Source organism: Bos javanicus, chromosome 25 (assembly GCF_032452875.1).
Source record: "Bos javanicus breed banteng chromosome 25, ARS-OSU_banteng_1.0, whole genome shotgun sequence".
NCBI lineage: Eukaryota > Metazoa > Chordata > Mammalia > Artiodactyla > Bovidae > Bos > Bos javanicus.
Window position 1 is genome coordinate 27,065,733 of NC_083892.1, and position 23,453 is coordinate 27,089,185.

General features: G+C 55.8%; 2 protein-coding genes across 5 annotated transcripts; one reads left to right on the plus strand and one right to left on the minus strand.

The window, feature by feature from the left end:
- The first annotated feature begins 24 nt into the window (after positions 1-24).
- HSD3B7 (hydroxy-delta-5-steroid dehydrogenase, 3 beta- and steroid delta-isomerase 7) lies at positions 25-4,007 on the plus strand. Of its 4 annotated transcripts, none has more exons than XM_061401729.1 (7): positions 25-570; positions 973-1,092; positions 1,317-1,472; positions 1,761-1,869; positions 1,947-2,046; positions 2,411-2,573; positions 3,078-4,007. In XM_061401729.1, exons 1-7 carry the CDS (start codon positions 246-248, stop codon positions 3,488-3,490), a joined length of 1,386 nt encoding a protein of 461 aa, XP_061257713.1. In that variant the 5' UTR covers positions 25-245; the 3' UTR covers positions 3,491-4,007. The 4 variants fall into 4 exon arrangements, with proteins under 4 accessions (XP_061257713.1, XP_061257714.1, XP_061257715.1 ...); XM_061401730.1 differs by having other exon boundaries at positions 2,001-2,046; XM_061401731.1 differs by having other exon boundaries at positions 481-570; positions 921-1,092.
- A 196-nt stretch (positions 4,008-4,203) lies between these two features.
- On the minus strand, positions 4,204-23,116 carry STX1B (syntaxin 1B). Its single transcript, XM_061401747.1, has 10 exons — positions 22,804-23,116; positions 14,210-14,284; positions 13,906-14,005; positions 13,730-13,804; positions 10,753-10,826; positions 10,266-10,374; positions 10,015-10,088; positions 8,014-8,151; positions 7,812-7,922; positions 4,204-7,552 (listed from the first exon to the last, which is right to left on the minus strand). The coding sequence occupies exons 1-10, from the start codon at positions 22,831-22,833 to the stop codon at positions 7,472-7,474; spliced, it is 867 nt and encodes a 288-aa protein (XP_061257731.1). The 5' UTR covers positions 22,834-23,116; the 3' UTR covers positions 4,204-7,471.
- Between the last annotated feature and the right edge of the window lie 337 nt (positions 23,117-23,453).

The window sequence follows — 23,453 nt, forward strand, 5'->3', positions numbered from 1 at the left end:
TGGTGGGGGAACAGGTGGCCTGCAGTTTGACATGGGTAGAGGGGCTTTGGGGCCAGAGCCTAGACCTGCAGACTCAGCCCCCATCACTTTGGGCCACCTGATAGGCTGGACCAACCATCCAGAAATCCCCGCCAAGGCCAGCCAGAGCCAGGCCAAGGTCAGGCCTCCCTTCCCTTCCCAGAACCACAGCTGCTGCTGGGCTCCGGGTCTCCTGGGAGGTCCACCAAGAGGGAAACACTGATGTCATGCACTGGAGTGAGGTCACCCTGCCTGCCCTGTTCTGCAGCGGCCAAAACCCCTACTCAGCACCCACCCAGCAGGTTCTGTTTCCCCATCCCCATTCCACAAGCTCTCTGCTGGAACCAGAAGCCCATGCAGCACAGAGTGGCCACCAGAGGGTGCCCTGTGGCAAGGCTGGAGGGCGGAGAGGTGGAGGCTGGGCTGGTCTCTGTTCCTGGAATGGGCCAGGAGGGAGGAGGAGCAAGCGGAAGGGGACCGTGTGGCGCTGGCCCAGGAGACACAGAAGACCGCCTCGGTGCCTAGTTGGGCGCCCTAGGACTCTGGCTGCAGGTAGGTCCCTTCCCCCAGCTCCGCCCTTCCCGCCTTCCTCTACCCGCTGCCCCAGCTCCCTGCCAACCACCCTTCATTTTTGGCCCCTGAACTTCTCCCTCTCCCTCAAACCCTGACCCCTTCCTCCATGCCAAGCCTGCCCCCTTATCTCGGGAACTGCAGCTGGTAGGGTCAGAGGGCAGGTAGCCTGGCCACTTGCACTCACAGCCACAGCCTCCAGAAAACGCTCCGGCCCCTGGATCATTGCTCCGGTTGACTGAGTCAGAGGCCCCTTCTAGGAGGAAAGGGGCAGCCCGTGCTGGGGCAGTCGGCGGCAGGCCACCCAGGTGAGGCAGGGTGTCTTTCCCCAGCCAGGTATGGCCGACTCTGCCGAAACCCAGGAACTGGTATACCTGGTCACAGGTGGTTGTGGCTTCCTGGGGGAACATGTAGTCCGAATGCTGCTGCAGCGGGAACCCCGGCTCCGTGAGCTGCGCATCTTTGACCTACACCTGGGTCCTTGGCTGGAGGAGCTGAAGACAGGTGACTGGGGGGAGAGATGGGGGAGGGACAGCAGAGGGTGGGGAGGGTGTGGACTCCTTTCCGAGTGGCGGAAAAGATGATGCCTGTTATGTCTCTCCGGGGGAAGCAGATAGGATGAATGAGTCATTAGGAAAATGTGGCTCCTGAGGGTGTGGGCCAAGCCCAGCAGCTGGCTGATGGTCTCAGCTCTGACATTGCCTCCGCCCGCCCCTACCCGCTCCCAGGGCCCGTGCAGGTGACGGCCATCCAGGGGGATGTGACCCAGGCCCACGAGGTGGCAGCGGCCGTGGCCGGAGCCCACGTGGTCATCCACACAGCTGGGCTGGTGGACGTGTTTGGGAAAACCAGTCCTGAGACCATCCACGAGGTCAACGTCCAGGGTAAGCTGCTCCCTACCTGTTCTGACCGTGTCCTTAGTACTCCCTGGCCCGTGGCCTGATCTTGGCTGTTTGTTCCCTGCTCCCTTTTTGACCCTGACCTCTGATCACCCTGTGACAATCTGTCCCTTCTGCCCCTGTGGTGGCAGGCCGGTCCTCACTGAACTCTGTGGTTCTCCCCAGGCCTGGGGAAGGCGGGCACGTATCCTCGTCCAGTGTTGGGATGGGGAGGGGTAGAGGCAGATGGGGAGGAAGCTTCAGTTTGGACACACAGCCCCCTACCTCCCTCAGGCACACAGAATGTGATCGAGGCTTGTGTGCAGACTGGAACACGCTTCCTGATCTACACAAGCAGCATGGAAGTCGTGGGGCCCAACATCAAAGGCCAGCCCTTCTACAGGTGAGCTGAGGTCCCCCCCGTCCTTCCAGGGCCCCACCTCCCCTCAGCACTAAGAACGTTCCCTCTCCCCCTACTAGGGGCAATGAGAACACCCCCTATGAAGCCGTACACCGACATCCCTATCCTTGCAGCAAGGCCCTAGCTGAGCAGCTCGTCCTGGAAGCCAATGGAAGGGAGGTGAGACTTGAAAAGATGAGATGTGGGAGATGGGGCTGCCTGGCAGAGGCAGAACCTGAGCCTGTGGGCTTTTTTTTTTTCCTTCTGGCCACACTGCATGGCATGTGGGATCTTATTTCCCCAACCAGGGAATTGAACCCTCACCCCCTGCTGTGGAAGGGTGGAGTCTTAACCACTAGACCTCCAGGGAAACCCCTGGGTTTTTTTTGTTTGGTTTGGGTTTGGTTTTTGTTTTTGTTTTTCTCAGCATGGGCTCCTTTGCATCCTGCCTTGGTTTCCTTCCCTCTCCAACCCGAAGGGACCAGGGCGGAAAACAAAGCACAAGATCCTTGGTCTGAGCAGGGCGTGCCTTTTTTGCTCCCAGGTCCTGGGGGGGTTGCCCCTAGTGACATGTGCCCTGCGTCCCACCGGCATCTACGGCGAAGGCCACCAGATCATGAGGGACTTCTACCACCAGGGCCTGCGCCTGGGGGGCCGGCTCTTCCGGGCCATTCCAGCCTCTGTGGAGCATGGCCGAGTCTACGTGGGTGAGGCCCGGGCTGGGTGGTGGGGGAGGCTAAAAAAAAACAGGGGCAGGACTCGTGTGGTTCTCAGGAGTGGGGGGTGTTATATACTCTAGCTAAAAAAGGACAGTTTATACATGGGCCAGAGCAGACTCTGATATGTGGGCATCGTCTTCACAGGCCATAGAGGAAACAGCATCCTTGTGAGTGCGGAAGGCTGACATAAATACCAAGTCATAGGCTGAAAGTGTTGCAGTTTTGGGGGTAGCATCTCCTCAGGAGAGAAGAAGGGGGAGCATCTCCCCAGGACCAAGAGAAGAAGGAACTGTATCCATACAGGCTGGCCTAGGGGAGCACCTGGCTAGGCAGCCTTCAGTAGGGCTGTAGTGACGTGGGTGGTATCTATGCGGACCCGAGAGGGTGGCTTGCTCATGCGCTGGCCCAGGAGACAGCAGCATCTGTGTGGTTACCAGGGCACTCAAGGACATACTCCCCCCCATTCTCTCCTCGGCACCCCCACCGCCACAGGTAACGTGGCCTGGATGCACGTGCTGGTGGCCCGGGAGCTTGAACACCGAGCTGCCCTCATGGGCGGCCAGGTGTACTTCTGCTATGACAACTCGCCCTACAAGAGCTATGAGGACTTCAACATGGAGTTCCTGGGTCCCTGCGGACTGCGGCTGGTGGGCACCCGCCCACTAATGCCCTACTGGCTGCTGGTGCTCCTGGCCGCCCTCAACACCCTGCTGCAGTGGCTGCTGCGACCGCTGATGCTCTATGCGCCCCTGCTCAACCCCTACACACTGGCCGTGGCTAACACCACCTTCACCGTCAGCACCGACAAGGCTCGGCGCCATTTCGGCTACGAGCCCCTCTTCTCCTGGGAGGAGAGCCGGACCCGCACCATCCGCTGGGTGCAGACCGTGGAGGGCTCAGCCTAGTGACGGAGCAGCTGGGCCCAGAGCCTGGCATGGCGCGGCATCATCAGGTCCCAGAGCCCTTAGACCCTGGTGGGGAGGGCAGGCTGAGCCAGAGGAGGGGGCTGATGCCAGACTGGCGGTCCCAGAGCCCTCCACCTTGGAACCCAGGAGCCTTGAGCCTGTGTCTTAATGTCCCTAAGTTCTAGGGCAGGGTTTGGGGGCAGGCATGTCTGTGTCTTCACTCTCAACTCAGGCCTCATGGCTGCTTAGTGAGGATCTGACCGCCCTGATGTTCTCAACGACACCATCCCATTTCTGGCTTTCCGAGCAGAATGTGGGCAGAAATCCTGCAGGCCTTCATTGCTGGCTCTTGGATGTCCTTCGTGATCCTCAGGCCTGGTTTCAGAGTAAAGATGCTCTCTTAACTCTTCCCACCACCTTGGTCCCTGCTTGGGGGTCACAGTCCCATGATTTTAAACATTTATTACCTTTAGACATTTATCTTTTAATACTTGTCAATAAAGGCTGAGGAAGTCTATGTATTTTTCCCTTCTTGCCCCCTACTCTGCCTGAGGTTGCCCCAGTAATGCGTACCTGTCCAAGCCCTGGATTAAAACTCCTCTGAGCCTGTGCCCATCCCCCCAGCCAGCACCCACCCCCCACCTCCCACCATGTCTCTCCCACCCCCACGGCGCCCGTCCCGTGTGGGGACAGAAGGAAGTGAGCACACAGCATCCCGCTGTTGGATTGGTTGCTATTTCTCCCGTCCCACGGGGCCCGACCCGGCCCGGGGTGGGGGTGGGGGGGCTCTGGGGACAGGACATGCAGGGCAGGGGCGGGGGGCAGAATTTTCCTGTATTTTATCCATTTGCAACTTGGTCACCAATAGAGAGAAATGGGACTCTGAGGGCTAACAGGAGAGGATGGCCTGGCTCTGGGCCCCCAGCCAGGCCCCAGGAGTCCTGTCCCCTCCGGGGAGGAGAGGGAAAGAGCTCTAGAAACCAACGGAGAAACAGAAGGGGCAGGGGCTCATGTCAGCAAACACGGCTACATCACGTGACACGCCAGCGACACAGAAACACACGCCAACGCACACGGTTGCACAGCAGGCAAGGGGGGGTCGGGTGGGGGAGGAGGGAGCCGGGGGCCACCCATCTTGTCCTCTGCGGGGCAGGCTGGGGGTGGGGCAGGGTGAATGCATAGAACACATCATGTACACACGCTCGAGGCGTGGCAAGAGCGTGCATCAACCCACAGGCACATGGGATGGACACGCAGTGTGCTTCGTGAAAGGCAGGGCTAGGGAGAAGTGGGGGGGAAGCAGCGAGCCCTGGCCAGGCCCGGGACCACCCACGGGGCACACAGGGGCTTGATGGTGGTAGGGGCTCGGCGGGCAGGTGGGCAGCACACACTCGTCTGAGAACATGCAAGAGACACCAGCCCCCAGACAACAGTTCCAGGACACGCACGGACACAGCAGCCAACAAGCAAACACATCCCGTGGTGGGTGGGACTCGGAGAAGCAGACCCTCAGGGATCCTTTGGTCCATCTGAGGCCCAGAGATGGGCAGTTACAGACCTAATGCCACTCAAGGAGGCAGCAGCATCTCTCCAGCCATGGCTCCACCCTTCTTGTGGCCCCAAGGCCGTGGGAATTCCGGAAACACCTGGGCTGAGAGGGTATCCTGGCTGGGCGGCCGGAAGGAAAAAGGGTTGGGTGGGGGGTGCTGGGGCCTGCTCTGACGTCCCCAAAGAAGCCTGAGTGGGAGCAAGGGGGGCTACAGTCAGATCCGGGGGCAAACTTCCTGTCCTGACGAAGGGCACTGTGGGAATGGACAGGCAGGCGCCCCTCCTGAGGAAAGCCCACCTTAGGAGTCCCGTGCATCTATGGGCCATACACACAGGCAGGGCCCAGCCAGGTAGGGAGGAGGTTGGCTATCTGAGCTGGGGCTGGGGTGGGGTGGGGTATTACGTTCCAGAAGGTTACAAGTGCATTGTCTCTCTCACGCACACACGCTTCACATGAAGAGGGCCTCCAGGAAAGCATGTGTACACACACCAAAGTCCTCCGCCTTGTGCACACGTATGTTCCTGGGCCAGTGGAGTGGGAGGCTTCGAACACTGTTCCCTGCCCATGTACCCTTCCCCCACCTGCCACCCAATGCACAAATCCACCCATGCATGTGTTGTCTACGCAGCAAGGGAGGAGTTGGCGCCTTCCTCACCATCACAAACCCGGGCCCGTCACAAACTCTCAGACTCACCCTGTGGGGCAACAGCTATTGGTGACACTGCAGCAGGAGTCATGTCCAGGGAATGGGTCCCATGACTCAGCCCACTCCAGTACGTCTGAAATAAGCAGTTCCCTAAACCCCAAAGGCCAGCACATCAGACGGGCCGGTAGGGACCATCACCGGCCTCTTTTCGGTTCTGAGGTAATTCTCAAGAATGTTCTCATTCTGAGAGCCTGGGGCAGCCCCTGCCATTCCCCTGATCAGTAGCATTTCCCACCAACAGCCTTTCCAGGAGACATTCGTGTGTCCCGGTGCCAACCTCTACAGGCTTCGTGCTGGTGTCAGCATGCACTGGGTTCCTGTGTGCATGTGTGTGTGCCTGGGTGTGGCCTCATCCCCGTGGCAGGTAGGAGAACACTGAGGTGTCCCAGCTTCTACACGTCCAGGCCTACGTGACAGAGAAAGATAAGCATGTGGGCTTGTGTGCACAGGGGCTTGGACCACGCAGAGCAGGAAGCGGCCATTGCACAACGTTGATGGAGCCATGTGTGGCCACACCCAACAGCGGCCAGCAGCTCTGGGGAGAGAGGGAGCAAGCAAATAACTTGGATCAACAAACTTGGACAGGGCACAGGTCCTTGCAGGTGAATGGATGTGGGTATCATACACAGCGGGGCAGAAACACACTATGTAGAAATCCTCTACACACACATACGCACACACAATTGCAGACGTACTCTAGATAGCGTAGAAATATAGATTTCTGTGCCCATCCAAAACAGGTGTCCCATGCAAAATGTAGAGGGTTCTATCTCAAGAGAACACCTACTGACACTTTAGACACAGCCTAGATATTCACACACACACACACACACACACACACACCCCCCTCACATCACTTGCCAGGGGAAATGCACACAGATACACAGGCTAAGCTAGATTATTTACACGTGTATGTGTCCACTTGCTTGCCTTGGCTGAACCCCATATGCACACACGTGCTCCCTAGGACACAGGCCAGCCCCGGGGGTGACTAAGCCAGGAGCGCTGGCTCCACACCATGCTGGGGTGTCTGCCACGACCTGTGTGTACTTGGGCCAACCTGGATCCTCAGGGAATGAGTGTGAACCTCTGCACACATACAACCTGCCCCATTTGTAGCAGACTCAGGGGAAGGGGGCATGTCAAGGGAGGCGGTGCTGTTACATTGGATTTAAACACCCAAACACAAAATTCCACGGACACAAACTGTGTATCCATGGATCCGTGACCACACACATACACACACACACACACACACACACACACACACAAAACCCTGTTTACAGAAGACAGAAGAGTGGGGCTCAGTGGGCTGCTGTGTCACACCCGGCCACAGTCCACACAACAACCCAGAGGAAGGGGGAAAGCTCGGACAACACACAAACTTGACGTGGGGGGCAAGAAGGGTGATCGGGTGCTTGTACACGCAGCTACACACGTACACACACGCACACACGCTGGGGTGTCCACACGTCTCGAGCATGTGCCGGCGGCATGCATGTTGGTGTGCATGTGTAATCGCGCCTGCTGCTATCTACGTGCGGGGGCGAGGGTGGTCCATGGTCGGGGGAGGTCCAGGGACTCCAGGGTCTGACGGGCGGTAAAGGTTAAGGGGGGCTGCCTGTGTTGAGGGTGAGCCTGGAGCAGGGGATGGAGTGAAGGGGCGGTGGGGGTATTGCTCCCGATGTGGTGGGGGAAAGGTCTGGGAGGGATAGGGTGGGGGGGCCTACAAGCCCAGCGTCCCCCCAATGGATGACGCCAAGACCACCCCCAGCACCACACAGCAAATGATTATCATGATTTTCTTCTGCAGGCAGGAAGGCCGAGGGGGAGGGAGGAGACAGGGAGACCGAGAGATAAAGAGACAGACAAACCGACAGACGGATGGGGAGGATGGTGTGAGGGAAAAGAAGAGGGGAGAGAAAACAGAAAGAAAAGGAAGAGGTCAGAACCAGAGATAAGGCCTCTCGTGGGATTTCATCACTCACCTCAGCCCCGGCCCGAGCCCAGCCCCGCCCGCTCGGCTTCAGCCCACCTGCTCCACAGGCCCACCCGCCCCCGCTCACCCTCCGGGCCTTGCTCTGATATTTCACAGCTTTCTTGGTGTCAGACACGGCTCGCTCCACGTAGTCCACGGAATGTTCCACATTGTACTCAATGCGGTCAATCATTTCGCCCTATGGAGGAGACATGCATGGGACGGGGTGGGAACTGGGGCTGGAAGAGGGGACCCCCAGGGGACCCAGGCGAGGCTCCCCGAGGCAGTACCTGGCTCTCCACCAGCATGGCCATGTCCACAAACATGTCATGCAGCTCACGGATGCTGGTTTCCAGTTTGATGATCTCGTTGTGCCTCGTCTCTATTTCGTTCAGCGCCTGCTTTGTCATCTGCGAGTCCATTTTGATCTAGGGTGATGGGGGTGGGAAGGGTGAGTTTGGGGGGTGGGAGGGGAGCTGCAACCCCTTCACTCCCAGAAGAGCATCTGGGTTCAAATCTGGCTGGTGCTTACTAGCTGTAACTGTGGATAAACTGCTTAACTTCATGGAGTTTCAGTTTCCTCACCTAGAAAACTGATACTAAGTGCCTGCCTCACATGGCTATGTGAAGACTGAGTGACTGTGTATATTGATTAGAATAGTGCCTGGCACACAGAAAGCACTAAAGAGACATGTGTTAAATTACAAAAAGTAAAACTTGGGTACTTCTCTAGTGGTCCAGTGGCTAAGTTTCTGTGCTCCCAATGCAGGGGTCCTAGGTTCGACCCCTGGTCAGGGAACTAGATCCCACAGGCCATAACTAAAAGATCCTGTGTGCCACAACTAAAGACCCAGCGCAACCAAATAAATGAATATATTTTCAAAAAGCCTCTAGCACACACCAGGAAGGGAGATGGGGGTCCTGGACCCCCACCAGGATTGGGGGCCACCATCTGGTCAATGGTGGACACAGTAACACAACCAGGTATACCGCCTCCCCACAAAAGCCAGATCACTCATTTTGCAAACCACTCACTGTTTAGAAAGCCACTCTTCTGCTCTAAAACCCTCCAGGGCTTCCCACTACCCACAGTCTACACACCTTTTACTTTAGCAATCAAGATCCCATCTTCCTTTCTGTCCTTATCTCCCCAAATCATAAGAGCCCACATCATCCAATGGCTCTTTGGCAACTGGTCCACTCTCCCTGTCTTTATTCAGTCTGTCCTCTTTGTCTGGAATGTCGTTTGCCCATCTTCCTGTGTCCAAATGCTCCTTGTCTCTTAAGGCACACAGCTCAATGCCACTTGCCCCAGGAAGCCTTCCTTGACCCTAGAAATGAATACTATTTTAGGGCCCATCTGCATCCTGTTCAGCCTTCAGGCAAGGTACCGACAGCCTTGCACCGCAATGATGGTGGGTCAGTTGGCAGGGATCAGCTCTATATCCTGAGAACCACTTATAAGTTTTCCCTCTACTCGCAGGCAGACTGACAGACATCCCGGGCAGAACTCTCTGGGAGGGCTCCGGGCTAACTGGCTCATGAGCGATTTTCTCAAAGCTAATTTAACAAAGTCAATTCTCTAAATAACAATTTGCTGAAAACTGCTAGACAATCAGTGAACAGACTTTAATCCTGGTCTAGAAACCTAAACCAGAGTCATTCTGCCACCCACCAGAAGCAGAAAGAGAGCCAGAACCTGTCAGCCAGGGCAAAAGTCAAGAAAGAGAAAGAAGAACTACGGTGGAGGGGTACAGCTGGGGAAAGTCCATCTATTTCACATATAAGACGGCAAGGGCAAAACTTCAGCAAAACTAAAACTAGTTTTTTTTTTTTTTAATCTTCAAAACGTAGGCAAATTAGTCACTTGGTGAAATGACCTGTGTCACCAGGGAGAAGTGTATCCTTGTACTGAAGAGTCATGACTGGACTGCATCCTTGCTCTGCCTCGAGTTGTGTGACCTCGGCAAGTCATTTAAGCTCTTTTTTAAAATTTGGGTCAGATTTCCTCATGTGTGAAATGCAGCTGCCTCAGAGGCTTGTGGTGAGGAGTAAAGGAGTTTAGTAGGTAAATGTAAATAGGTACAGTGCCTACAACAGTGCCCACTCCCGTCTGCCATTTTTATGAGGCTGCCTTTCTGCTCAGCCCCCACGGAATTCCCCAGTTCCAGATTCAGACTTCCCGACGCTTGTGATTTCAGGGTGGACTTAGGACCTTGAGTTCAGCCTAAGCCTGGGGAGGAACGATGAATACTCTGCAAGTACAGACCCCACCCCTACGCGGGGCTCACATCGTCCGTGAAGATGGCCAGCTTTCCACTCTCCAGCATGTCTTCCAGTTCTTCGTTGGTCGTGGTCCTTCCGGCTGTGGGGAGAAAGGGCTCTCTGTTCAGTGACTGGGCCAGCCTGGGGGGCCTAAGGCGATGGGACCCCGGAGCCCACCCTCCCACCCGGCCTATGGCCCACCGAGGGGAAGGGCCTGCCTGGAAGGAGTACGCGACGGCGGGGGTGGCAGGGTTGGGGGTAGGGGAGTCACACGCACTGATCTCCAGCTGCCGCTGGATCCGGTCCTTGCAGCGGTCCCGGTACTTGGACTGGGTCGCGTTATATTCAGTCATTACTTCCACGAACTTCCGGGAGAGTGTGGAGTGCTGGGGTGGAGGTACAGACAAATTAGGAGGCAGGCAGCAGAGACCGTGGAGGGATGGAGTGGGCAGGAGGGACTGAGTAGGCCTATGGCCCTTTCTTCAGCTCGTGCCACGATCCCAACCCCTCACAAGAGCGCAGTTCCTTAGCCCCAGTACCTACATCCTACACCCAAACCGACCAAAGCGGCCAGGCAAGGGCCCTCCGCCGTAGCCCCGCCCCCGCCCCACCCAGTCTCCTCCTCGGCCACGCCCCATTCCTGGGCCTGCTCTGGGCTGCCCAACCCCAACAGGCAGGGCTCCAGCCTGGACTCCTCCCCTGCCAGGTCCCTTCTGCTTTGGTCCTGGCCCTGGCCCTGACCGTGCCTGGCCGCTGACTCCTACCTGGGTCTTGCGGATGCGCAGGTCCGCAGAGGAACGATTCAGTCCCTCCTCCTGTTCAATGCTTTGCTCGATCGCTGTGGGAAAGAAGACACAGTGGCGGGCGGGCGGGCGGGAGACCCGGGGCGTGCGGGGCGGAGGCTTGGGACATATGAAGGGGTAGACATCCTGAGGCAGGCCGCAGGCCTGTGAACAGATGTCACACCCAAGCAAGGGCAGGCAGTAAAGACTGCAGGGTGGTGAGGCAGGAGGCCGGCGGATAAAGGGATCAACATTTGAGGGGGCCTGGAAGGCAAGTAGGAGGGGAGATTGAGCATCAGTTGGTCACCAGACAGGGGGGCTATTTGTTCTGATGGAGAGACTGGGTCTTTGAAAGTCTGTAACTCCTGCCCAGCCTCCCAGTCGACATCCTCTGTATGAATGGGAGGGTACTCTCTACTTTTTGCAACCTCAGCAAAGGGTCAGGAACCCATCGTGGGACTTTACTGGTGGACTGCAAGGAGTTTCAGGCAGGTCAGGTTCTAGTAGCCGCCCTTTCCTGGGAAAATCCCGGGGTAAGCAGATGGATGTTCCAACAGAGAAAATAGCTCTCCTCCTTCCCAGGTGGCACTAGTGGTAAAGAACCCACCTATAGATGTAGGAGACATAAGAGATGTGGGTTTGATCCCTGGGTCAGGAAGATCCCCTGGATGAGGGCGTGGCAAGCCACTCCAGTATTCTTGCCTGGAGAATTCCATGGACAGAGGAGCCTGGTGGGCTACAGTCCATAGGGTCACAAAGAGTCGGATATGATGGAAGAGATGGACATGACTGAGCACACACACACACACACACTGCCTTAGAAAATGACCACTGTCCCAGGAATCCCCACTGCTAAAGGATGTTCTGGAAAAGCACACAGATTAACTGGGGTTGCTGCTTCTAGATCATACACTCCCCACACTTATTCAGATTTTCTATAAAGGAGCTTGTGAGTAAAATCGGCTGGGCTCCGGAAATGCAGCCTGAATGAAACACAGGCCCTCTCAAAAGGGGAAAAGCCTCCAGGCCATTCCTAAGAACATAGCTTCACTGTTCCTGGCAGCGCTGGAGGTATGAGGCTGGATGGTGCCCCAGCGCTCCCCTGCCAGCCACGGCGGGCCAGTGAATGCATGACATCTCTGTTTCAGCTGCTACGGGAAAAGTCCAGAAACACACACCCAAGGATGTTGGAATCACTGGCCCTAGACTGGGACCCTATTGTCAGGCTTGGGGCTGGGGTCAAATCCTGGAGGAAAGGATCCTTTAATAAGGTCTCAATGACTTCTTCCAGCAATCCTGGGAGTTCAGTGATAGCAGTCCAGATTTCAGACTAGAAACTGAGATTGAGATGGAGAAAACAACCACTTGAGGTCACAGACAAAGCCAGAGGTCATGGCACCACACAGCTGGAGCAAGATGGAGAAGACGCTCTCTTTTTCTGGAGCTCTGAAAGGTCAGCTTCTCTAAGGCATTGCCACTTTTCCTATCTTCTTTCTTGGCTGTTTCTGAAGTCCTAAACCATATAGCCCTCCTCATGGTCTCATGTGTGCTAGGTCGCTTCAGTCATGTTCAACTCTTTGCGACCCTATGGACTGTAGCCTGCCTGGCTCCTCTGTCCATGAGATTTTCCAGGCAAGAATACTGGAGTGGGCTGCCACACCCTTCTCCAGGGGATCTTCCCAATCCAGGCACTGAACCCGTGTCAAGGTCTTATACAGCATGTTAATGTCAGAGTTCCATAGGCTCAATGAAATCGCTGAGTACAGAGATTTTTAAACTGTGTTCCATGGATCCCTGCTTCTGAGAAGGAACCTCAGAGGGGGCTGTTGCTCGGAGTGATGGGAAGCCAGGTGCATAGGGCTCTGGGACTCCCAACCCCAGGTCAGCCAGAACAGTCTGACATTTATGTGTTGTATATAATGGAATTTGGGGTGAGATTTCACTTAGGAAAAAAAGATTTTGCTACCCCCCAAAAAAAGAAAGAAAAATGAACAAGCTCCACCCCCCTAGCTTTGAAATTGCTTCAGTAGTTCTTACTGTACTGATGAGGAAGCTGAGGGTAGGGTACCTGTCCAGAATGAGTTAATGATGGAAGTGGGCTCCCTCTCTCTGGATTTGCAATCAGTGAGCTCCCAGTTTGGATCATTCTGCTTTCCAGCACACTCTCCTAAGTGCACAGGGCTTACAGATCAGCACTAGAGGCTCACATATGACCTCCTGTTGAATCTGGGAAAGCATGAGTCCCTGTCCTCATCTCCCTGGACCAAGGTCATTGTACTCAGGGCCAGACATCTGACATGACTCCTTTCCCCCCAGAGCCCAGCAACATGCCTCAGACAGAGGAGTGCTTGGCAAGTGTTTTCTGATGCTGAATTACCAGGAGCACACAAATTAACATCATGGTAATGCTGCTGAATTCCCCTGGCACCAACAGATAAGGAGGTTCCCAACCCACAATGCTTTGGGGGAAGGTGGTTATTACCAGCACCCAAGTCCTTAAATTAGAGTGAATACATGAGCATTTGGCAAGTCCCTCCTGCAAGCTTGCCAGCCCCCTGGTGTCAGCCACACAGTCCAATCTGTCCTGAGCTAAGGATACCAATTCAGAAGCATTTGCTGAGCCCACCTACTGGGTGCTGAGCGCTATGTCCGGCACCTGTTCAGGAGAAATGAGGCCTCTGTGAAACGAAAGCCACCTGGAAGATTATATTTTCTCAGCAGATCTTCTTGCCGATGGAGAGCTCGGATGCAATTTGGACAGAAACCCTCCTCTCTCTCATTTCCCTGTCCTGTCTGTATCTTTCTCTGTGGCATCTGGAGCAAATTGGAAAATCTGGGATTTTATGCCTTCTCACTGTTTAGGAATTTGACTCCTTGAAGTTTGTAGATATTTGTCATGGTTTAGTCCAATGGAAGGCAGACTTGTTTCCCTCCTTGGTCAGGGGATGGCATTTCTCACCTTTCAACTTGGATCGAACCTTGTTGGCCGTCTTCTTGATGTCTGTAGTGAGGTCCTCCAGCTCCTGTTTGGTCTCTGAGGGGGAGGCGACGGGATGAGAGGGATGGGTGAGACGTTTGGGTGGGACCCCAGCCTCCTTCTGCCCCAGCTCCCAACCACCCAGCAGTAGTACTCACTCTCATCCGGGTTGGGGGCGGCCAGGATGGCACTGTGCTGTTTTTTCACTTGTTCCACATCCTCTGACAGCTTCTCAATGCAGCCCCGGATCTCTTCCACCTGGGGCAGCAAATTGGCTATACCCAGCCAAGTCGTCGGGCCAGACAAAGGGATTCGGGGGTGGTGCTCAGTCAGGGTTCAGGGAAATGGGCCAGACCCAGAACGGCTGGTAAAAGGCCAAGGGGATGGAGGAGTAGAGAGAGGGATGGGGGTGCGGGGGGCCAGGAAGAAGGCAGTTGTGGGTTGGGGGTCAGGTTCTGTTACCTGTTCAAAGAACTCATCCATGAAGTGGTCTCGGTCCACATGGACCACTTCTTCCTCATCATCGCTGTCTTTCGCCTGGGAGGCAAAGAAAGGCAGGGTCTGTGAGCAGTCCTGTTGCTCTGAGCTCTAGGCTCAGAGTGGGGGTCCTGGGAAGGGTCACATGAAGGGCGCCCAGAAGTCATAACAAATACTGAGTGTCCTGTGGCACAGGGTCCCGGAGGCCGGGTGGCTGACAGCCCAAAGGACACCTTGGAGGGAATTAGCCAAAGGCACCCTTACGGAGTAGAAGTGGTCCTGGGAGCGCTGTCACCCTGGAGGCGGGTGGTGCTCTGGACAGATGCTTTATCCAACCAGTGTGGAAGCATTTCCATATTGTAAAAACTGGCCAAATGTCAGCCTGGCAGTAACTGGCTCTGAGCTGCAAGAAGGGGTCTGACGTGGAGTCCAGGGAGCCTGACCCCTGCCACCATGCCCCCAGCCGCTCCCGCCAGGCTTCGCTGTGTTCCCTTCTCTTCCCCTCCAGCCTCCAACACGACTGGCCATGTCCCCTGTGCAAGGTCACTTCACTGCCAGTGGCGGGCATCAAGTTAAGCAAGCACAGTCAGGCCCGGGGAGGGCTGGATGCGAGACACAGAGAGCACCCCGACCTTCCTCCTCCCACCCACTCTCACCCCTCCCCGACTTTCCTCTGTGAAGTCACTTGCTTTCATCCAGCCTCTTCCAACTTCACACCCACCTACTCTCCCTTGCTTGGATTTCCCAGTTGCAACCTGCAGCTGCTCAGCCCTCCACCCCCAGGGCGCAGAGACACAAAGGGATTCACCCTCCCACACCGCCACCGCGGCCACCAGACAGGCCAGTGACATAGACAGAAGGGCTGATACAAAGGCACACAGAAATAGGCCCCCTGACACCCACACAGAGCTGCACTGACGTGCTGACGCTCACCCGCACACGGGCCCACAGCAGAGCTGCCTTCTGAACATGTGGACACACAGACGTGCAGAGCTCACCACCCCCACGCCCCCTGGGACACTGGGGAGGGCCCCCTGGGGCTGTGCTCTCAGCCTCTCTGAGCCTCAGGTTCGCATGCTCACTCAGATCTAGGAAGGAGGAAAAGGGGGGAGGGAGGGCTCCCCAGTGCTCCACACTCCTGACTCAAGACCCTGCTCGGGACAGAAGTCTGAGGGCCAAAGCTGAGCCCATTAAACTTAATTACATCTGGAGCCCTAATCAGCCTCCACGGAAATTTAAACAGAGTTCACCCTGATTTCCAGAAAAAAAAAAAAAAAACGAGCCAAGACTCAGACAGAATCTCACGACCAGAGCCTGAATGAAATCAAGACAGGAGCCAAAAGTGTCTAGCAGGGGATGTTGCCAGATGAGATTGAAAGAGGAGAGCTCGCCCAGAACCTCGACAGGGTCCCAGCAGACCGCAGACAGGACCCGACAGAAACCAGACAGCTCAGACCCAACCAGACTCACGCAGACAGATCGCAGACAGCTGAGATCGAACCTAGACAGAGCCAGATGGGAGCTAGATGCGATCTAGACAGCCGGTTAACTTGGAATCAGAGAGCCCCGACAGCACAAGGAAGAGATCAATGGAGATGCCCAGCTAGACCCTCTCAAAGGCACCCCAGCTTTCCACTGAAGCCTGGCTCAGATGGTCCCCAGGGATCCTCCCCATGCCATGTCAGAGAATGGGCTCAGCACTTCCATTTCATCTCCAAATATCTCCCGGGAAAGGGGGGGCTCCTCTTCTTAGCCCACAGCTGCCCCCAGAAGGAGGGGCGGTAGCCGGTGGGGCTTGGGGACCCTGAGGGGACTTTTGGCTCTTCAAGCCTCCAGCTGACCCGGAACCACACCCGCAGACCTTGGCCCCAAGAGGCTCTGGGCTGCTTGGCTCATCTTTGAGGACTCACCGGCCTCCCATGAGGTGCTAGCCTCAAAAAGCCAGCTGCCCCACGAAGGCATGTTCCTTCTCTGCCTTCAAGCACTTGGCCCACAGCCTGGCTGCCCACAAGTCATGAGGCCTCTCGCTGGCCCAGGTGTCTGGAAACTTTCCTGTTCTTTTCCCCCTCCCATGCTGACTTTCTGTGCGTCTTAGTTCCCCACCAGGGAAGCCAAACGCTGACTTTAGACTCCCTCAAGTCTCATCTCTCTCCCTCTCTCCTGTTGTCCCCAGGGCCAGGTCCTTGATTCTGCCCCGGGGCATCCTTGGCTGCCTGTTTACTTGCCCTTGAGAGAGGAGGAAAGGTACAGGCCCCAAGGATGACTTAGTTGGTGCACTAATTACAGGCAACTGAGAGCTAAACTCCTCTCCAGTTTCCAGACACTTCTCCATCTATAATCTCATCTGATCCTTACCACCACAGCCCTCGAAAAACCTGTCCCCATTTCACAGATGAGGGAACAGGAGGGCAGAGGGGGAAGAGGAAATGGACTTGCTCAAGGGCACCCAGGCTGAAGGGCTGGAAAACCAGAGGCATAATCTAAGACAGGCCTCCTCCCAGACCCTCTTCTGTGGCTCAAGGCCACGCTGCCTCCTACCAGCCACTCCACCACCAGAGGGTTCCCTTCTCAGGTCCCCTCCTGACAAGGCCGAATCTGGGCAAAGCTCTGCGTTCTGAAAGCCTAGCAAAATATTAGCATCTGAGAGCGCCTTTGGCCTTGGTCTTGCATTCTTGTTATCTCATTTAATCTTCACTGAAATTCTTCAGTTTACCATTGGTCAGCGAAAGCTCATGAAAGTGTTAGTCGCTCAGTCGTGCCCGACTCTTCGCAACCGCATGGACTGTAGCCCGCCAGACTCCTCTGTCCATGGGATTCTCCAGGCAAGAATGCTGGAATGGGGAGCCATTCCCTTCTTCAGGGATGTTTCCCGACCCAAGGATGGAACCCAAGTCTCCTGCATTTCAGGCATATTCTTCACCATCTGAGCCACCAGGGAATCCCAGTTATGGCAAATGTTTACACAGCATTCTATGATGTGCTAAATGCTGTTTTAAGCACCCTGCCTTTATTTATCCATTTCGTTCTCACAATAGCCCCCTTTTATAGGTGGGGAAACTGAGTCACAGAGAGGCGAACACGCTTGCCCAGGTCAGCAGCTGGAGGGCCACACGCCTTCTTCCCTCTGAGCTTCAGTCTCTGCATTTGCTGAACGGCAATAAAATCAAGAAAGTAAAAGTGCTAGTCACTCAGTCGTGTCCAACTCTTTGCGACCCCATGGACTGTAGCCCGTCAGGCTCCTCTGTCCATGGAATTCTCCAGGCAAGAGTACTGGAGTGGGTTGCCATTCCCTTCTCCAGGGGATCTTCCCACCCCAGGGATCGAACTCAGGTCTCCTGCACTACAGGCAGATTCTTTACCGTCTGAGCCACTGGGGAAGCCTGAGTCCTCCCTAAATGGTGGGCTGGAGGAGGCAATGAGACCACCAGGCAGGAAGAAAATGCCAGATGCTGCCAGAAATAATTACTGCTCAGGGAGGGTTGGTTGGTACCCACTGCCTTTCCCCTGTTACAGATGAGGAAACAGGCTCAGAGAGGTTGCCTGACCCTGCCTAAGACTTCACAGCAAATAAGGTCAAAGGTGAACTGAAGTGAATTTAGTCCCTGAACTGTGTGGTACTTAATCTCAGGCTCTTTCCCTCCTGTCCCTCTGTTTCTTCCTGGCCCCTAAAGAGTTGTCTCTGCTGTGTCCTCAGCACTGCTGAACTCCCGTGGCTGCGACAGAAAACCAGGAAGAGGTGCCAGGCTGCAGGAAGAGCCCAGACAGGAAGCCAGGGGTTCTAGCCTCCATTCAACTTGCTGGGTGACTCGAGGCAATTCGCGGCCCCTCCCTGGGCCCTGGCTTATCTGTGAAATGGGTGGGCCCTCCTCACTCTGAGGTATGCAATCTTCATCATGAGCACAGCCTACATTTCTGGAAGAAGCTAACCAGCCTAAAAGAAAACAGGCTCCAGGCAAATAAGAATACCTCGGAAAAGATGATCACACACGCCCTTATCCACCTTAGGGACAACTGAAGCCTCAGTTTCCTCATGTGCGAAATGAAGATAAGAATTATATACATCAGACACATAGGTGTCAATAACGAGCCGTTGGGCTCAGTTACAAGTGCTTTGCCTGAATGAATTTAATCCTTACAGCCACTCCATGAAGTAGATACTCTTTTTATGGCCATTTGACCAATGAAGCAAAGAGAGATTAAGTAATTTGCCTAAGATCATACAGCTGATGGGGAGCCGACAGGGTGGGGTCTGGATTGGAGCCCTGGCGGTCTGCTCTTTACTGCCTGCCAACTCCTCAAGCGCTCAGGAGGATGAAATGGGAGAGTGTGGAAGCCCTGGGCACATTCTGGAACTGTCCTGGGGACAGGGGACATCAGATCCAAGCCTCTGGGTTCAGTCCTTCCTGACCAGAGACACCCGGGGCCCTCAGGGGTGTGTCAGTGGCGTGGCGACAACACAGATGCGTGGACAGAGGGAGTGGGGCAGTGTGAGCCAGCGAGTCCAGCACGGAGACAGACACGAGGGTGACTAAACCAGAGGTGGAAAGAGACTGGAACTGGGTGATAGAAAAGTCATAGAGTGGGCCTTCCCTGGCAGTCCAGTGGTTAAGACTCTGAGCTTCTACTACAGAGGTCACGGGTTCAATCCCTGGTTGGGGAACTAAGATTCCTGCATGCCACATGATGCGGCCAAAAAAATAAAAGAAGTCATAGAGTGGGTATGTGTTTGGGTAAACACGTATGCATGCCCACACACACACAACGCACACGTGCTCACACCTGCTTCTCAGGGGCACATGCATCCTTTGATCTAGAGGCACCAGCCTCTCTCCACTGCACCCCCTGCTTCGGTCCATCTGTCTCCCTGACCCGGGCCTCTGCTCGATCCCAGCATCTAGTCCAGTCTTCCCACCCCTACCTCTCTCCTCTGCCTTCCCCACCAACTCCTTCTTCATGCTCCCTCTGCCCCACAGAGTCATCATTTATCTAACAAATGTGTCTGATCAGTGTCCACTTCTCTCCTGGGTGCTGTGGAGAACAAGCCAGGAAGGGGGCCTGCCTCCAGGGAGCTGACATTCCAGGGGAGGAAGACAGACCGTGCAAAAGGAGCAAGACAATTTCAGACTGGACTCCGGTATATAGCAGGAAGGAGATAAAGCGGGAGGTGTGATAGAAATGGCCGTGGGGGAGGTTTGACATCCGAGCTAAGGCCCAGGGAGTTAACTGCACCGCAACCTGGAGGACACTGAATTCAACGCAGAGGGAACAGTGTTCAGGCAGAAGGAACAGCATTCACACAGAAGCACCAGCAGGTGCAAAGGCTCTCAAGCCGGGGGAGCTTGTGCGTCTGAATGGCAGAAACAATCCCTGTGCTGCTGGAGGCTATCAACCCATCACCCAGGGTTCTCCTGGTCCCTGATGGAGAATGTGGGGCCACTCTTTCCTTCTGCTGCATCAGGTCTGCACTTCTAAAGCATCTATGTGCCTATCCCACCTGTGAAGGCCCTCAAATTCCTCACCGCAGGCTCCCCTCCCCCATTTCCCAGTCTCCCCAACCACCCCCACCTCCGCCTTCCCACTCCAGAACTGCCTTCGCAGGCTATGCCCACAACACATCCCTTGTGGCTTCTCTCTGTAACCTTTCTCTCCACCTCACTTGCTCTCTTCCTGTCCTTTTCAGCCCATCCCTGGACCCACTCCTTGGACCCTGGGACACCCATCCAGTCAACTGACTCCCTCCTGCAGCCTCCACTCCAGCCCAGCACCTCCCAGTTGCCAACCAAAGGTGCCTGGTGATGTGGAAACAGAAAACCCTAGTTCACCCTGGCTCTGCCATTGACAGCTGTATGACCTTGTGCAAGTCAGGTTACTGCTCTGGCCCTTGATGTACTCCAAAATAAATTAGGGGCCACGTCTTGCCCATCCCAGGGGGCTGACAGAAGACTCAAGAGAAATAAACAAGTCAGCTATGGAATAACATACACTCGTGGAGCAATGCTGAGCCCAAGCCTCCTTCTAGGAGCCTCTGGCATAATTTCAATCCTCAGGATAGCCTTCCGAAGCAGGTCCCATTGCTACTTCCAATTCATTCATGAAGGAAGTGAGGACAAGAGAGGTTAAGCAACTTACCCAAGGTCACACAGGAGTAGAAAAGCTAGGATTTGAACCCAGACAGTCTGACTCCCAAACCTGTGCCCTTGAGTGCTATGTGATAAACCCCTGGGACCTCTTAAAGTGCTACTGGAAAAAGACAGTCAGGACCCCCCAGGCTGACCTCCCCTCTTATCACTGACTTTCTGATCCCTCTCAGCCTCTCAGAGGCCCCTTTCCCAGGCCTCCCACACCCTGCCTGGTTTCTCCAGGCTTCCAGCCTCCTCATTCTCAATTCTGGTGGGGAGATCTCCACACTCCTTGCATCTGGAAGCTTTTTCCCACCCTACACGTGCCCTCCCGAATCTCCAGTTTCCTGGAGCCATGACTAACCAGAGCCATCAGCATTCAGTCAGCCCCCTTCATCCTTCCACCCTCGTCCCACCTCCACCACCGGCCGCCCCCAGCAGCCCCAGCAAACTGGATGCCTCCCCTTGGGGCAGGGGGTCCTTGACCCACTCAGATGAAGACTCTCAGCACTGCCTTCCCTGTATCCTGCTTTGCCTCTTCCCTCCCCCTCTCTAATCACGCCATGATTCCACTGTCACCTCACCCCCACCTGCTTTCCATCTCGCTGGGTTTGGGAGCCATGGCACAGTCTTGGCAACAGCAGAGCTGGGTTCAAATCCAGACTCCTCACTTGCTAGTGGTGTGACCTTGGGCAAGTTTTCACCACTCTAGGCCTTGGGTCTTTTTCACCATAAAATGAAGCAGTCTCTCAGTCTGCCTACCTTACCAGGTGAGGGTCTAATGAGATTATGGATGGCAACCTGCTTTGGATGAAAACGGGGAGAGAAGGGGAATTAACAGCATCAGTGCTGGAGCCAGCCTGCCTTTAAATAGCTGTGTGACTTTGGTCAAGTTACCTAACCTCCTTGGGCCTCAGTTTTCTCATCTGTAAGATGGGATAATGCTAGCACCAATTTCTAGGGTTGCTACAAGGATCAAAATGAGTTAATATGTACACAACACTTAGAACAGTGTCTGGCACATGAATGTTGGTTATTTTTATCACTCCCCTTTTCCTGATGCCTGAGTGTATAACTCAAAGTTTAACTGAAAAAAAAAAAAAAAACCCCAACCTTCAAAATTCCCTCTCTCATCCCACCTGTCAACCCATTTCTCCTAGAGGCAACAGTCACTTGCCTCCAAGCTCCTTCCTTTTGTCTTCCTGTAACCTGGTTCCCCATCCCCAAACCCAGGGGGCCCTCCGAAGACAGAGCTTTTTATCCTTAGTGTTGAGACTTCTCTTTCAAAGGCTAAAAAAGCAGAGACACATGTCAACTTGGCAGACGGGAAACCCAGAATCCTGTCTGATCTTCCCATCCACTTGCTTGGTGACCTTGGGCAAATTCCTACCCATCACAAACCTCGATCTCCTCATCTGTCAAATGGGATAATAACCCAGGGGGAACAGCCAGTAGGCTCCTAGTCAAGTGCATCAGGCTACATCAGTTGGGTCGTACTTTATTAGCATAACCCCCGGGCCCTGAGCACACCCTCTGCCTCCTTGGGCCCCAGGTCATTTCTCCAATGCCCCTAGCCTCCTCCCAGTCCCAGAAACCACTCTTATCAAGCCCCCATTCCCCAGCCTCTTCCAAATGGCAGCTTGCACTGCAGACACCATGCCACCCTCCTCCCCTGTCACCCAAATCCAACTCACTGCCTGGCCGGACTCCTGGAGCCGGGCCTCTTCAGGCCTGCAGACCGGGGGCCCATGCCAGCTCACCCCTGATGGTTCAGGATGCCCCAGTTCCCCCCAGTGGGGCACAGTCCATGGCACACAACCCAGTTCCAGGGCCCTGTGCACGGAACCTCCTTCCGGTCTCCCCTGCAGCCCCTTCTCCCACCTCTGGGATCACTCTCTGTCCAGCCCTGGCCTCTGGCCATCTCCTGAGGCCACCCCTTCCCTCCTCATCTCTGAGAGGTGCCCCCTCCCCACGAAGAGCAACACAAACACACATTTCATTCACTGCTCAGTTAGCATCTCAGTCCCAACCTGTGTCCTTTCCCCCGGCCACCCCCAAATCTGGGTCCCGCTAGGCTCAGCTTGGCCCAGGAACTGCCCACATCCTCTCATTCAGCAAATCGGCCCAGCAGATGACAGCACCCTCCAGTTCTCTCCCCACACTCACTCTCTCCTATCCTCAGATGAGACCCCAGGGCCCGCCTGGGGACGTGGGGTGTCCAGGGTCCCTAAGACCTCTCCTGCCCCCAGCATGTCTTAATGGCCTCAACCCCTTCTAGCCACTGGCCCTAAAATGCAGGTTCATTGGAGACAGCAGGTACCTCCACATCTTGGGGCGCCCCTGCCACCAACCTCCCGCCTCATCATTTGCCCCCACGTCCCAGCACCTCCCCCACTCCACCCCCAGGAGTCCCCCAATATTGGGGTCCCGCCCCCCCATTCTCCCCACCCCCAGGCTCACACTCCGCAGCTCCTGAGTCCGATCCTTCATCCTGCGACGGCTCCTCCTCCTCCTCCTCCTCCTTCTCGTTCTCCTGTCTCTGCTTCTGCTCCCTGCCTCCTGCCTCGGTTCGGGAGGCCGGAGTCTAGGGGCGCCGAGGGGGCACCGGGGCCACTGGCTGGGGCCCGCGGGCGGGGGCGGAGTCGGGGGCGGCGGGCTGAGGGCCGGGCAGGGGCAGGGGCCTGGGCCGGGCTCGGCTCTGCCGGAGCTGCGGTGGCGATGCGGCTGCGGCACAGGCTCGGATGGAGGGATGCGGGAGAGCTGGAGCGCGGGGGAGGGGGGCGGAGGGAGGTAAGGAGGAAGGGAGGGAGGGGGGAACCAGGAGGGGGCGGGGAGCAGGGGGCATGCGCAGCGCCGGGGGCTGGGGGCGCCTGGGGGTTGTAGTCCGGGGAGGGGGACCCAGGAGGGAGGGAGATGGGAGAGGCCTAGAGGGGGGTGGGGAAGGGCAGAGCCACAGAAGGAGGGAGAGATGCGGAGAGGCAGGAGATGCGGCTGGAGGCGCAGAGATGCTGGTGTAGGGTGGGGGTGGCGGTTAGAATGTCAGAAAGAAGGGGTCAGGGAATGAGTTAAGGGAACAGCCTGGGAAGCGGTACTGTGGATCCCTTTACACC